Here is a 15,641-nt window from a genome sequence, read left to right as displayed (position 1 = left end):
CAGAATGTTCGGGTGTGCCTAATGCTAAAGTTAAGACGTCTTTGCTTCCTTGAGTAGATAACTCCCCTCTGTAACTTGCTTATTCAGCACATCCTTAGTATATATTTTTTCAAATAAAAAAGGAATTGGAATATATTAGAACACAAGCATTGATAAGGACCATAAAAAGTATTGACAAAAAGTTAATAGGATCTTACGATCTTTTCATCTACTTCTTTAGCAACATCGTCCTTGTATGTTCCTTTTTTTGTTTGGTGCGATCTTTTCCATATTATAGTCCCATCAGATGGATCAAAAGCTGGTCCCAACTCTTTTTTCTATGGTTAAGCAATAATCATGCAAACAACTTAGTCAGAACATATTTGCATGGTGTATACGTGTCTGTGGAATCTAGACAAATGTTAACAATGCACGTACTAAATTTTCGCCAAGATTAGCCAAACTCATCTTTCCGTCGGTGGTTATTTTTTTTGTTGCCCTTGTGAATTGAGCTTGCTAATTTCCTGCAAAACAATTCTACACGATCATCTCATTTGGGTGAGGACAAGCCCGCTAAAACCGACAATACAATCCCCACACACAACTAGACTCGAATCATCTATCAGCAGTATCATCTAGATGGAAAAAATAAAACAGTAGAATAAGAGTGCTGAAATTATGCTACTCTAATGTGCTAACTGCACTAAAATTATGCTAACTCTAATGTCCTGAAGTTCTTTTAATTCTTTCATTATAAAAAGAAAAACATCAATCAATCAGAGGCTTAGAGCTATTGATTTCATAGTATTCAGCAGGGTTATATGATGAGAATGATAACAAAATTTCATTCTAAGCTACTTGGATGTTAGTTTTATGGACTGGTAATAGTCTAGCCAAACCCACCTTATTCTGTGTGCCTACTGTGTTTCTTTAGAAAGGCCCTCAAGAAAGAGAGCAACACAACATCCTATTGTCCAAGTGAATCAGTGATGTATTTAGAAAGGAAAAGGGACATATATAGCTGCACAGTAAAATTGATAGCGAAATATTAAGTATTTTCTATGAATACCATATTTTGAGAAATGCTAGCAGAAAACTCACGTTGTGAGTTGCATACATGCTCTTCAGTCTACACATTTTCTTGGGATCAAACTCTAATTACAATATTACATCCTTATGCAAAAAGTGAATCCCAACATAAAATAGGTCATACAGAGCTTACACCAACTTACTAACACAGGTTGATTACTGACAATGAAGATGATCACCAAGTTCTAATCCATTTAGAGATGCGACCATAAGAATAGATGAAGTCATCTAGACAAGTCATCCAGAAAACAAATTATTTAAATTATATCTATAAATTTGGAGAAGCAGCAACTAGAATTAGAGTAAAATGAAAATCAGAAGACAGATTACAATTCAACAGTAGGGTCCTGGAGACGACTCATGACTCATGAAGCATGATAGACCATGTTTCTTGTTCTTCCAACATGCATTTTTATGTAGTTCATTCTTATTAATTCTCCTGATAGCTAGCTAGCTAGTTTTCATGAATAGAAATATCCTTGGAAAATTGTCTGTTAATATTTTGTAACGATGATTGCTCGGGATCGTGTCACTTTGATATAAAACAGTTCATAAGTCATAGCATGTACATCTTGGGGAGACAAAATTTCATGTTGGGCAGGTGATATTGATCAGCCAATGAATTCAATTTCATATAACTATAAACCATACTTAAAGGTTAAACTCCATTATGTTAGCTAGCATTCTAGCAAGTTGTTGAATGGAAATAATTGTGACAGACTAGTAAGTTTCAAAATCTATTCTAAATTTCCTAATATAGAAATCTATAGTTTTGATTTGAGAGATAAGTATTGCTATAATAGAAAGGGTTAGCGTAAAGTTCAAGGTTTTTTATCCACCTCTGTAAGGGATGGGCCTTAGTACATACCTTGTGGTGGAAACATACAAAATTTTTGGTACCCGACTTTGTTCTCACCACGAAATCCACAACACTGACAGAAAACAAACCTCTTTGTTTTCGAGCTCACCATAAGCCAAAGGATATGAGAATCTTTAACTTAGTGACGCCATACTTCATAGGATTGATAGGGTGAGTAGTTACAGTAGTGTCCTAATGAACATCTCCACTGTCCTGCAAAAATTGCGTACCCTCTCAATGATATATTTCAGAAACATGTTTCTAAGGTAGTACGGTGCAAAGCGACCTTCTACTTGGTGGTTCATTTGATCTTTTACTTGTAATATTCTTTCATGGCTACCTGAATCTTCCTTGTTCATGAATTCAGTTATTTCTACGGCCCCAATGCGCCTAAGATACGAACTCCTCGACTCTCCTACACTTGTACTTATGATAAGGACAGAATCTTGTAGTAGCCAACGAAGCTTATCTTCTAACATAATTAATTCACAAATGTTAATTGAAATATTTTGATTGGTTCGTTCTGAAATTCCATGAGCTGTTTTCATATTCATATCTGTTCAGAATCAGTTTTCTAAGCTCACTGGCTTATTACATTTTATAAAATAAGCAATGGCATGAAAATAGAATTTTAAGTAGATTTGACTTGCATTAACTAATCTAATTACAGCCTTCCAGACAATGGCATGTGTGTAGGACCTCTCTAGTCTCTATTTCCCCTACAATTCCTCCTATTTTTCTCAATTTTTTCCTCTGAAGTTCATCATTTCCCAAAATCCCCTCCTAAAACCGGTTATTTAATCAATTTTTATCTTATCAGCACCTACCTTATTTTATTTTATCATTATCAATGAGGCTCTTGAACAAGTTCCCGGCGAAGTTAGCCCTATAAGCTAACCGCCTGCCATGTCTACCCCGAAGGTATCTTTGGTGCTGTTATTCCTAAAAGTCTCTTCTTTCACTTTGTTTCCACACTTCCCCTGCTTTGTTGTTTCAGAATTGAGAGGCACGAGATAGCCCCCAAAAAAAGGTGAAATCCACGAGAAGGCCTCTTTGACTAAAGAGAATCGCTCTTTTCCACCTCCCTAATGGTCTAAAAGCGGAGAGAGGAAGACCTCAATTGGGGAAAGCCCTTGCTATTTTCAAGTTCAAGGTTTGATCAAAGGATCAAGGTACGAGCAGACCAAGAAACGAAGACTTACGAGCAGACCAAGAAATGAGGACTTACGAGGACTTACTTTAGTAACAACCTTAAAGCGCTAAACTGGTCATAGCTGCGATGTAGAGGAGAACATTCTCTACCAGAACAATACCAGAGATAGAGGAAATGGCACTAATAGTAAGTAGTAAGCCAGATTTCTACTAATAACAAGACAGGGAAGCGATCTCTTCATGTCAAAAGGAGGATGGCCCGTTTTCCTCGGGTCTCCATTTGGGAATACTACTATAAAGATTGATCAAGATTAGCCGGCCTTCTCTTGAATAAAAGCGAGAACCTGGTTAGGGGAAGGGCGATCGGCAAGTGTCGTTAGGACGCTTTAGCCTATTACAAGGAAGATCATCTCAATCATTAGATTGAGAGCAAGGGTGAGAACTTGAGGACATTCTTTCTCTTATGAATTCAGGGGCCATTTTTCCAACATATCCAGTATATGCGTACCCATGGCCTCTGTCAATATCTATATGAACTGGTGGCTCTACTAGGAGCCGGCAAGCAGATGGATCGCCCTATTGATAAACACTAATCAGGTCGTAACCATATTCTAAAGCTTTGGCGTGCTATTTACCCTAGCTGTGATCCTATACCCTTAGTCAAGTAGAAGCCCGCTCCGCTCTCATTTTTGCAACAAGCCAGACTTTCTTTGCTTTAGGACCATTCAGTCCCCTTACCTAAGGGTACTCTATTGTTCTTTCTCTATTATATCAATCTGGAGGTTTTGTTTTCTTTGAATTGAATCTTCTTTTCTTACGTCAATTTGACTTTCACTTTAAGGTCGGAGGTTTCTCTCAGCTGCAAGAAGATCAACTGCATTGCCAAGCTCCAACTCTGCTTTTAGCTTTAGTTGGTGAGCAACTCTCCTCCCCGGAGTTCGAATCAGCAAGAGATAAGAGGGGCGTGCTTAACAAAGAAGGAAGTGGAATCAATCCCGTTTGCTACAGGATTCTTTTCGATCTGGTAAACCTACTAGAAAAAGTAAAATCTCAGTTTGAAACCCCAATACTTTAGCAGAGGCATCTTCCTGGCTTAGAAAAGATCCGCTAGAGATTCCTTCTCACTCCTAGTCGAGATCTTCTCTTTCTCCAATCCCGATAGATGGGCGAGCATCTCCTAACCTTAAGAAGTGAGTTTTCAAGAGAAGGAGTACTGCTCTTCAACTCCGCTCCGTTCCAGTGATTTTTAGCCGCGATAGATACGTGAGCTCGGGGCCTTCTTGTAGGTTTTATCGTACCACTTGCTCTCAATCTCGTAATTCCCTTGTTATAGAAGCCTGGCACATTTCAAGTGCGAGCTAGCCAGCTTTCAAGCCTTTTATTTTAGTACCTTAACGATAACCTAAGACCAAACTAAACTGATGTGACCCACGCATGCCCCTTCTTCTTCTGCCTTTTCATTAGAAAGAAAGCATGTAAGGTAAATGTCAGCTGAACAAAGCCAGCTAAGGAATAAGAGCTGGGGAAGAGCAGGAGAGCAAGACCCTCTGAAAGAAAAAGACCAGAGAGAAGCGGCTGCTATAGCTAATTGTCCACCCTTCCAAGTTTTCTATGTTACTATGTTTTCTGGCACAACTACAGCTGTCAGGGAACATTGTAGATCTTCTATAGGAATGCCGACTACATAAACTAAAAGACTACGACTACAAGCCAGCCGGAAGCGAGTCGCTTCTATTCTCATTGGGGCTGATCTTGCCCCAGTTAGACTTCCTAAGTAATACGTTCTAAATCACTTGGCATTCCTTCTAGTTCAAAAGCAGACACCCCGCCTAGATCAAAAGCAGATAAGCCCATCATTTCTCTTCTATGACTTAAATGAAACAACTCATCCTAGCTTGAAGCAGAGCATCATATATTCTTATGTAGTGACTCCAATTTCCACACTAATATACAACCAAATGGTATTCATGCAAGTAGAGAAAGAAAGAAAGCAAAAAAAAAAAAAAAAAAAACTATAAGCAGAAATTCAGTGTTAAAATAGTATACCTGAAATTCATCAGTCAATCTCGATTTAACAAACTTGTCCCAATCTTCTTGGTTGATATATTTTTCGTATATTTTGGGAGGTTTTCTAAGCAATTCGAGTTGGTCTTTAAATGGTGTGATGTAGAACCTGGTCAGCCTGCTCTTGAATTCTCTCCATTTCTCACCGATATCTTGCAAAGTACCTTTCATTTCGTGGTCTTCCAAGTTGAATTTCCCCTTAAACACATACAAGAGATTTTGAAACTAGCAAAGAATTAAGACTATCTAATTAAGTAATTTTATTTTAGAACTTTTTACCTTTATAAATTTCCATAATCTGTCTCTCGCTTCTCCTTTGACATCATGCCAATTGTCATAAGTAGCAATGGAAACTCGAGAAGCAGCCAACAAACCTGAGTAGCTAGCCAAATCTTTCCCACCTTCACCAATACGTTGACCATTTTGATTGAATACAACATCCACATGTTCATTTTCTTTCATCTTTGTAAGACGTGAGCATACAACTGCTCCTCTACCTTTCCTTTTCTCTCCAGTACGTTGTGTCACATTTTCTTCCATGTTTGAGTCGGGAGTCTAGTCAACTTCCATGTTAGAATTGAAGTTTTCTTCTGGATCCATGTCTGAGTCAAGAGTCTCGTCAATTTCCGTGTTAGGATTGAAGTTTGCTTCTGGATCCATGTTAAATTCCTGTAGAGTGTAGACATGAATAAAAGCACATGAAGCCAAATAAGATAACAACTATAACTTCTAAAATGATTACACAATTTTACTTAAGCAGAAGATAACAAATCCAAATAAATTTTATTGAGGAAAAAAATTAATGAAACAAACTTTTCTTAGTGATAAACTAAAATGAAAAAATATCCAATACAAGATAAACCAACTCCTTTGGAAGGAAAGAAAATATGTTTTAGGTCGAATCGACCCATATCCCCTCACAATTTGCACGAGCATAAGAACCCAAAGATTCAACTTCTGGCAAACTTTTACTGTTTGTATGGTCAATAGAGCAACCAACGTTGATCTCATCCTCATTCTCCTCCTCATGGTAGTCTCTTTCAGGAGCCCTCAATGTTATTGACCATCTTGGGTCGAAATGGGTCGGTACATAAAATACTTGCTTGGCTTGGGAGGCCATAACAAAAGAGTCTGATTTATGGCCTATTCTATCAAGATCAACAGATGTGAAACCCAATTCATCCACTTTGACGCCATTTCTGTTGTCAACCCAATCACACTTGAATACTGGGACCTTAAGCGTCATATAGTCAAGCAACCATATTTCTTGAATAACACCGTAATAACACATCTCCGAAATGACTGGGTTTTTATCCTTGGCACTAGCAATTTGCACTGTTGAAGCCACTAAGCTTACACCACTATTCTGGTTTACTAGTGATGCTTCATGAACCTTTGTATGAAAGCAAAACCCGCCAATAACATAGCCAGAGCATTTTATAACGTCTCGATGAGGTCCTTGAGCTACAACTTTCAAGATGTCTGAGAGATCATTCCCGGGAATCATTTCCTCTTCCTCAACTTGCTTATGCAGGTTTTGGGAACTTGTTAGTCACATTTATAATATGGTATTAAATGTGATGCAAGTTCAATTAGTATACCGTTTTACGAAGCCAGTAAATAAAGGTGCGGTGGTGCTCATCTTGTAGCCATTTCGCTGACCTAAGGGGATTACTACGTCTTAGGTGCTCCATATGCTTCCTACAAAGACATAATTAGGAAAATACAGTAACTATCAAACTGTCCAAATTAAGCAAGAAACTTTAATAGTTTCTTGTAGACGACATTGTTAGGTATAATTAATGTCGACTAACTCAATATAAAGTTGTACGTCATCTGTGTTTTGCAAAACACACTGATGCGCTTGCTCCCAAGAGTATTGTTCCACTCCAACAACCTTCGTACCACCAAGAAGCTTCCCGTTGGATATTGTATCTTTTTTTTCTTTGTTGTTGGTATCCATGTTTCTTCCTAAAGGAACTCCCATGGTTTGCAGATCTGATAAGTACTCAGTAAGAAACTCTACAACTTTCTCAACAAGATAATTTTCTGCAATGCATCCTTCTGGACGATTTCGATTTCGAACGTATCCCTTCAATATCTTCATGAATCTAAAATTTAATATATATAAGAGTTAGAGAAAAAGGGGAGAGAGAGAGAGATAGAGACTTCCAATAAATGATGCTTCATTGAATTATTGAAAAATATAAGAAATTAGCTTGTACTTGCCTCTCAAATGGATACATCCACCGGAAGAATACTGGACCACAAAGCTCGACCTCATGTACAAGATGAATTGTGAGATGCACCATAATGTCAAAAAATGATGGTGGAAAGTACATTTTCAGCAAACACAATGTAACCGCCAAATTGTCTTGGATTTCCTGCAACTTAGACACATCCACCACTTTGGCACAAAGAGAACTGAAGAAGAAACACAGCCTAATGATGGCATATCTCACATGCTTTGGCAACACTGATCGTATAGCCACTGGAAGAAGCTGTTGCATCAATGTATGACAGTCATGAGACTTGAGACCGTACAATTTCAAATCTTGCACTGACACGCGATGCCTGAAATTCGAACAATATCCATCTAGCACTTTCAGCTCAAGCAAAGTATTGCAGACTTTTGCTTTCTCCTCTCTAGTTAATGTATGGCATGCTGGTGGAAGGTAAGTTCGATTTCCTCTTGTTTCTAGTGCCAGCTCCTTCCTAATATTCATCTCAGCAAGGTCAAGACGACTTTTAAGGTCATCCTTCATTTTATATTTCATGTTGAGGAGTGCGCCAATAATACTATCACAAACATTCTTCTCAATATGCATAACATCCAAATTATACCGTACAAGCAGAAATTCCCAATATTCGAGCTCAAAAAATATGGACTTCTTCTTCCAACAAGTTCTACTTTCGCTTTCATTAGTTGGGGCAAGTCGCTTCCTCTTTCGTGTATCTGACTTTTCATTGGATGGCTTCGACTTCCTTTTTGATGCTTTTGGCTTCGGAATCACCAAATATTTTTTTCCCCATTTGACTTGGATCCCCTTGACCTTTCCCAAAATCTTCTTCCCAGTTAACAGCTCTGGACTTGATCGACATTCTTGCTGCCCGTTAAACACCTTTCTTTGCTTCCTAAACCGATGGTTTTTTGGAAGCCACTTTCGATGTGCTTGATATATGTTTTTATTCGAATGTTTCAATCTAATGGAATATGTTTCTTCACTGCAAACTGGACAAGCAAAATACCCCTTGACGCTACAACCAGCTAAATTTCCTAACGCGGGAAAATCATTAATTGTCGACATTAGTACAGCCCTCAATGTAAAAGATTGCTGCTTGTAGGCATCAAAAACCTCAACACCAGGACCCTACAGAGTCTATAAATCTTCAATCAAAGGTCTGAGGTAAATGTCAATATCATTACCCGGCTGTCGTGGACCTGATATCAACATTGTCAACATCAAAAAATTTCTCTTCATACACATCCATGGTGGAAGATTGTAAGTGACCAACATAACAGGCCAACAACTATGCCTACTGCTAAGGTTACTATGTGGATTGATTCCATCTGTCGAAACAGCTAGTCATAGATTCCTTGGATCTTAAGCAAAAGTTGGCCACAACTTATCGATCTCTTTCCACGCAGGAGAATCAGCAGGATGACACATTTGACCATCAATTACTTCTCTCTCATTTTCATGCCATACCAAATCTTTTGCTGTCCGAGCCGATTGAAACATCTTTACAAATCTTGGGATAGGTGAAAAGTACCACAATACTTTTGCAGGCGCTTTACCCTTGTTTTCTTGGTATCTTGACACTCCACAAGTCGGACAAGTAGTTCTAGACTTGTACTCCTTACCTCTATAAAGTATACAATCATTGGGACATGCATGTATTTTCTCAGATCGCATTCCAAACGTAGACAAAATATCTCTAGCGTTGGACATGGATTTTGGCAACTCATTAATTTCCGGAAGGGCTTTTCCGAACAACTTCAATAAAAGGCTAAAACTCTTGTCTGACCACCCGCTTCTTGCTTTCAAATTGAACATTTCGACAAGGAATGACAACTTTGTAAATGTTGTGCAACCTTTGTACAGAGGCTTCTCCGCATCTTCAAGCAACTTACAAAGTTTTTCAGGATCCCCAGTGAAATGCTCATCATATGCATCCTCAACCATTCTAGTTGTGTCTGCAAAATCATCAGTGGTCTCAAAATCTTGAGAAAGAGGTTGACATGTACTACCACTTCACGGCTGATCACTAGGAGAATCTTCCCCATGCAATATCCATGTTGTATAGGTTTCTTCAAAACTGTTTTCATATAGATGATTTTTTATCTCCACCAAAGTCTGGTGCTGATTATTCCCACAAACAGAGCATGGGCATCTTATCCAATGAAGCATCTTCGGGCCTACACTCTTTTCAGCACATTTAAGAAAGTACAAGACCCCTACTTCAAATTCGTTTGTTACTCTATCCATAGTCATCCAGGACCTATCCATTCTTATTCCTATTGCAAGTAAACAAAAACCTAAAACCCCATAAAGATAAGTCATTTTAAACACCGTAACCACAAAATAAAAACAAGCATGTAGCATACTGCATGGAGCTACAGAAAAGTACAAGAAAAGTTCAGAGAACTGAATGCAGAAAACAATACCTAGCAAGAATACTGGTTTCCACTCAAGTCTTTACACATACTATTCTCAAGAACTCCAAGAGCTTTCCCAAGAATCTGCAAGACAAAGGAAGAATGTTTACAATAACTCTCAAGTTACTTACTGCAATTACTACTTTGGCAATCTCAAATCAAGCTTAAAATGGGCTGTGAGAATGATAAACCCACCAATTTCAATCACTCGGCAATTATAATTCTAGCAGTGTTTTTATCCAAACGGGCTGTGAGAATGATAAACCCACCAATTTCAGTTACGTTGGGTTTTCTCACTGTTACGGGAATCCTAAGAGTCGTAGAACTGTAGAAGTTGTGGGAGAGACCGAGAGAATAGCGGGAATCTAATTTGAATGAGTTTCGTACGTGTTTTTTTTTTTTTGGCGTATTTGACTATTTGGCATAAACCACGGTAGAAAGTGGAAAATTTATATACCACTGTTTATGTTTAAGGTAGTGGGGATGTGGAGTACTCTCATGCTGAAAAAAAAAACTAACCATGGTATATGGCCCAACTTATCCCACGGTTTTCATGTAACTGTGGCATATACTAGTAAACCAATGACCAAAGAAGTTTCTACCGTGGTAAATAAGTATTTCCCACGTTTTTTGGAAGAACCGTGGTATAAACGTTCTTATTGACCGTGGTATATGTGTCATTCTGTAGTAGTGCTATGATAGTTTAATGAATCATAGCTAAACCTCCATTAGAGGAGTTTGATTAAAGTTTTGATGAAGACTTGATGTGTTAGTATAGAATAGTTGTAGTAAGATATTCCACTCTATAAGGTAATTAATTCACCATGAGAATGGGTTTCAATTGCCTCACATGCTAATTATTAGTTAGTAGAGATGTCATAAATAATTAGGGATAAAAGACCAAATCTTTATGTGAAAACATAAAGATTACGGTTGCAACAACTCCATACTAGCATATTAAAAATTAATCAAGGTGGAATCAAATCCCCCTAATCTCTTCTTCTCATTCACATCTTCTCATTAAATTGCCATAGAATAATTTAGAATATCTTAATTAGTTATTTTTATAATATTAGTATAATTAAACCATTGCTCTCATTAATATTATAGAATTGTTTAAGATAGAGAAATTGTCACGTCTAAGCAACTAGTAGTGGAACGAATCTTTACTCAAGTTATTGCATGATAATCGAGAGTAGAAACTTTGATCTAAACGTAGAATAATTAGCTTTCTTATTCATAGCATAAATCATTATTCATAGGATAAGAAACACTTATTTTACATTTTATCAAATGGCGTCGCTGCCATCTTAGTTGTTTTAGAATTAAATTCCCTTAGTTTTTCACGTCTACCAATATCCCACTTCACCCACTCACCTAATTGTTTGTGTTCTCACTGTGTTTATTTTTTTTTCAGAAAAAAATGGGATTTTTGCTCCTGGAAGTCGACTGGAATTTTTTTCGAAACTGTACTTTGAGCATGCCCGCGCCCTATTAACTCTATTTCTGAGCGCGCCCGCTCTCTTGTTACTAGAATTTTATTTTTGTAACAGTACTTTAAGCATGCACGTGCCCTTGTATACTCTATATTTGAGCATGCCCACACCCCTTCTGAAGAAAGCCCGATTCACTGGTTAGTTACAGGCTCTCTTTTTGTTCAAGTTATTTTTTTTTCAGTGTCCCGAACTTCTTCAATACACTGAGATTGCGTATCACAGACGCTATTCATACGCGTAGCAAGGAGGTATTCAGGTACTCCTTCTTTCACTCCTCGTCTTTTCTGTCATAGGAGTTTAAATTCTAGTATATCAGGTTGTTGTTTGACTGCTGTTAGTGTTTTTTTTATATTGGCCATAGCCTTGCATGAGATTAAGGTCCGGCAAAAGTAAACCATCTAACATTATCTATCATAAACATCAACGCACATGCCTATCTAGAATACCACATACTACACCTTCATCAATGGCTGAAGAAACAGAGACTCCTCTCTCTGATTTTTATAAAGCCATAAACGATAGCCCTAAGTCATGCATCGTTCTTGTAGACCCAGTGGGGGATTTTCAAATTCCCCCGAATATATTAATTTTGTTACCGGTTTTTCATGGGTTAGACCACGAAAAGCCTTATCAGCATATGCGTAGGATAGAACAAGTTCTTACCACATTTCATCATCCTGTTGTAGGTTCGGAATAAATTAAACTAAGGGTATTTCCTTTCACCCTAGCCGATAAGGCAGCATCTTGGTTAATTGCTCAAACGCCTAATTTTGTGGACTCATGGGCCAAACTTGTTCAATTGTTCATGGAATAGTTTTACCCACCACTGAAGATAGATGAAATGCTTCAAAAGATTCATTTCTTCTGCCAGAATCCTCTTGAATCCTTTTCAGATGCCTGGAATCGTTTCATCGATCTTCTCATCAAGTGTCCACATCATAACCTTGCGAAAGACACGCTTGTTCGTGCCTTTTTCAAAGTGCTTTTACATCATCATAAAGAGGTTCTTGATATAATGACTGGAGGGGAGTTTCCTTAGTAAAGGAGCTTCAGAGGCTTATAGGTTTTTAGAAGATCAATCTAAGCGTAATAATAACTGGGGGTAACGACATCCCCCGCTCCGCTAATTCTTCTTCCACAGCTAAGGCTGCCAGTATGTTTGAGGTTAAAACTAACCCCAAGCTTAGAACTCTAATCGAATCTCTTACAAAAAAGGTAGAAGCCATTTTTGTTCAACATAAGCCTACTCCTATCATGAACTTCAACTCTATTCCATGTAATTTCTGTTTGAGTCTTGAGCATCCCAACTCCTATTGTCCTCTCGTCTATAAACAACCACCCGCACAGTAGGATAATGTTTGCTCCATAAATAGCCAACCTAACGCACCTAGGAGACAAAACCCCAACTTCAGTTGGCGAAATAATCAACAGGTTACACCTCTGGGGTTTAATAATCAAAATGTTAGGCCAGCAAACAATTACAACCAAGCTCCACCAAGACAAGGACAAAGACAAGGTAATTATAATAATTACAATAATTATAATAATAATAATAATAATAGAGGTATCGTCCCGGTTAATAACAACTATCACAACCCACCCATTAATAATCAACGTGAGATAGTTCCTGTCACACCACCTGTGGCCACTACACCTTCACAACCAGATCGTTTCGATGCCTACATGCAAACTCAATAACAGATTTTACAATCCATACAACAATCCTTATAACAGTTAACGCAAGATAAAGCCTAACCTAAAGGTGTGTTTCTAGGTCAAGCTATACCTAATCCTAAAACACCAAACACAACCTTTGAAGTAACCGGTAATACTAGTAATGAAAATTGAAACATATGTGAGTTAAATGCCATCAATACTCTCCGTTCTTGCAAAGTGGTTCATAACATCGTAACTATGCCCATTGTTACACCACCAGTGGTCATTGAAAATGAAAATTTACTAGATACCGAAATAGAAACTAAATATCCTACCCTTATAGAGGTACCAGTTAAACCACAACCCAAGAGGAAGTGGTCAAGGTTAAAACTCCTATTGACCTATATGCTAAATATATAGAGAAACCCCCGTTTCCCCAGAGACTAGCCAGGTTAAACAAGATACAAATTTTGATGAGATTAGGAAAGTTTTTAAAATCTAATGATAAACCTATCTTTTCTTGAAGCTATTAAAAAATTACCACAACATGCTAAATTTCTAAAAGAGTTGTACACTACTAGACGGAAAACAAACATTCCAAAAGACGTTTTTTTAACTGAACAGTTTTCCACTCTATCTGAACATAATTGAATCATTAAGTATAAGGACCCTGGTCGTCCTACTGTATAATGCACCTTAGGGGATACCCATATGGCAACTGCTCTATTAGACCTGGGGGCGAGTGTTAACTTACTCCCTTATTATCTATATAAACAAATAGGTCTATAAGAGATGCAACCAACTAAAATGGCGTTGCAATTGGATGACCGTTCTATTAAGTATCCTAAGGGTGTTGTTGAAAACGTGCTGGTTAAAGTTTAAGATTTTTACTACCCAGCCGACTTCGTTATCCTCGACACAGAAGTTGCTAACGACTCTGTTCCTATCATCTTAGGGCGTCCCTTCTTGGCAATTGCCAACGAGCTCATAAACTGCCCCGATGGTTCAATGTCCATGTCCTTTGGACACCTTTCTGTTGAGGTGATTGTTTTCAAAATGACGCAACAGTTACCCGATATGAATATCGATGGAGAAGTTAGCATGATCGAGAGCTTAGCTCAAGATTATTTCAACAACACGTTTCCTGAGAATCAGACGCACCAATTCCTTTCCTTCGGAAGTTTCGATTTTGACGATGACTCCCTGGATGTAGATGAACTCAAGAAAGATTTCCTTCGACTCTTTTGCAACTCTTCCTTGCCACCTTGCTAGTCCCCCCCCCCCCTATCAACATCCATTCACCTACCTCACATCCTAATGTCACTCATTCACCTTCCATCACCAATATTCCCCATCTTCCACCTTTTCAAAGAAACTTTGAGTTTGCACTTGACCTTCTTGCTTCTACTGTGCTTCATGATTATTTAAACACTCTGGATACGAAAATATTACCCAAGGACAAGCTACCCGACCCTTTCATTTTTAGATGTGTGATTATACCAACCCACACCACCAATGAGTTTTGTGCTAAACCCACATTCTCATTTTTTTTCCATTCCTTCCTTCTAAAACTTATCCATATCCCACATATCTTCCACAACCATCCATTTTTTCACGATTATTCACTTAGCCACCCTTTCGTTGGAGGAAAAAGAAGAAATTGCATGCTAGGTTAAGTTCTAGATCTATCAATATTCACTCTCATTCTGCTATGCCACGTCATAGGAAATCTTGGTGCCTAATTTTGTTTGGGTTGGCAGTCCGTGTTAATTATTTATGGACAGACCCGCAACTCTTTAGATTGTTGATATATGGAAAACTACATGTTAATACATGTTTTAGTTTAGTAAGTTTCAAGAATCTGACTTTAAAAGACCCACGTTTTAAAACAAATTTTCTAAACCCTGTTTTCAAAATTTTGTTTGGGGGTGTGGTGTTTGGTCTTTCCATGCTTGATCACTCAACTTCCTATTCTTATTCCATCCCCATCTTGTGGCTAGTTCATTGTATTATTTTTAAGAATATTTCCCTGTTTTAGTATAATTTTTATTCTGAGTTGTTTAGTTAAGTAGTTAATATTGGATTATGTAAGTTGGTTGTTATTTGAATTTTAAGTTGGTTGCTATTTTTTGTCCAAGCATGCTACTATTTTTCAAGAATCCCACCTTTTCGACTTGTTTGGGGGTAGCATTATTTGTTTAATTAGTATTGTATTTACCCTATCCATATGTTTTTGAAGTTAATATTGCAAGGTTGGAAGAATATAGTCTATATATGAGCATGCTGTTAATGTGGAGTAGCTAGAAATAGCTACCCTTGGTTTGTGCAACCTCAAGGATTAGAAATTGGATGATTGCTACTTTTAATTCCAGCCGAAAAGCTATCGGTTTGATTTTTGACTCTGCATCTCGTCTGTTTCTATTTTGGATTTAGAAATTTTTCTTTTTCAATCATCTTGCCTTAACAATTTAGGAAACTTGTGGAACTTGATTTAAGAAACTAGTGCTCGATCGATCTATAAATACATGGCACACCATATACTTCACACTACACCATTATTTTTCATCACACAAGCACCTCTCAATTTCACCTTGCAATTCATACCACAAACAATATTCAGAGCGCGCACACCCTCTCTTTTACCTTATAACAGAGTGCGCCCGCGCCCAAGGTCCTGGATTGCAGA

General features: G+C 37.8%; 1 protein-coding gene across 1 annotated transcript; it reads right to left on the bottom strand.

Annotated features, from left to right (window-relative positions):
• Nucleotides 1–5,698: 5,698 nt before the first annotated feature.
• On the bottom strand, nt 5,699–8,661 carry LOC147489137 (uncharacterized). The gene is given in 6 exon segments (XM_086574577.1): nt 5,699–5,812; nt 6,051–6,668; nt 6,745–6,844; nt 6,958–7,254; nt 7,373–8,050; nt 8,105–8,661. Coding segments are annotated over 6 exon segments (2,364 nt in total).
• Nucleotides 8,662–15,641: the final 6,980 nt, after the last annotated feature.

Source organism: Coptis chinensis, chromosome 7 (genome assembly GCF_015680905.1).
Source record: "Coptis chinensis isolate HL-2020 chromosome 7, ASM1568090v1, whole genome shotgun sequence".
Classification (NCBI taxonomy): Eukaryota; Viridiplantae; Streptophyta; class Magnoliopsida; order Ranunculales; family Ranunculaceae; genus Coptis; species Coptis chinensis.
Note: the sequence above shows the minus strand (reverse complement) of the source record. Positions and strands in the feature narration are given on the sequence as shown.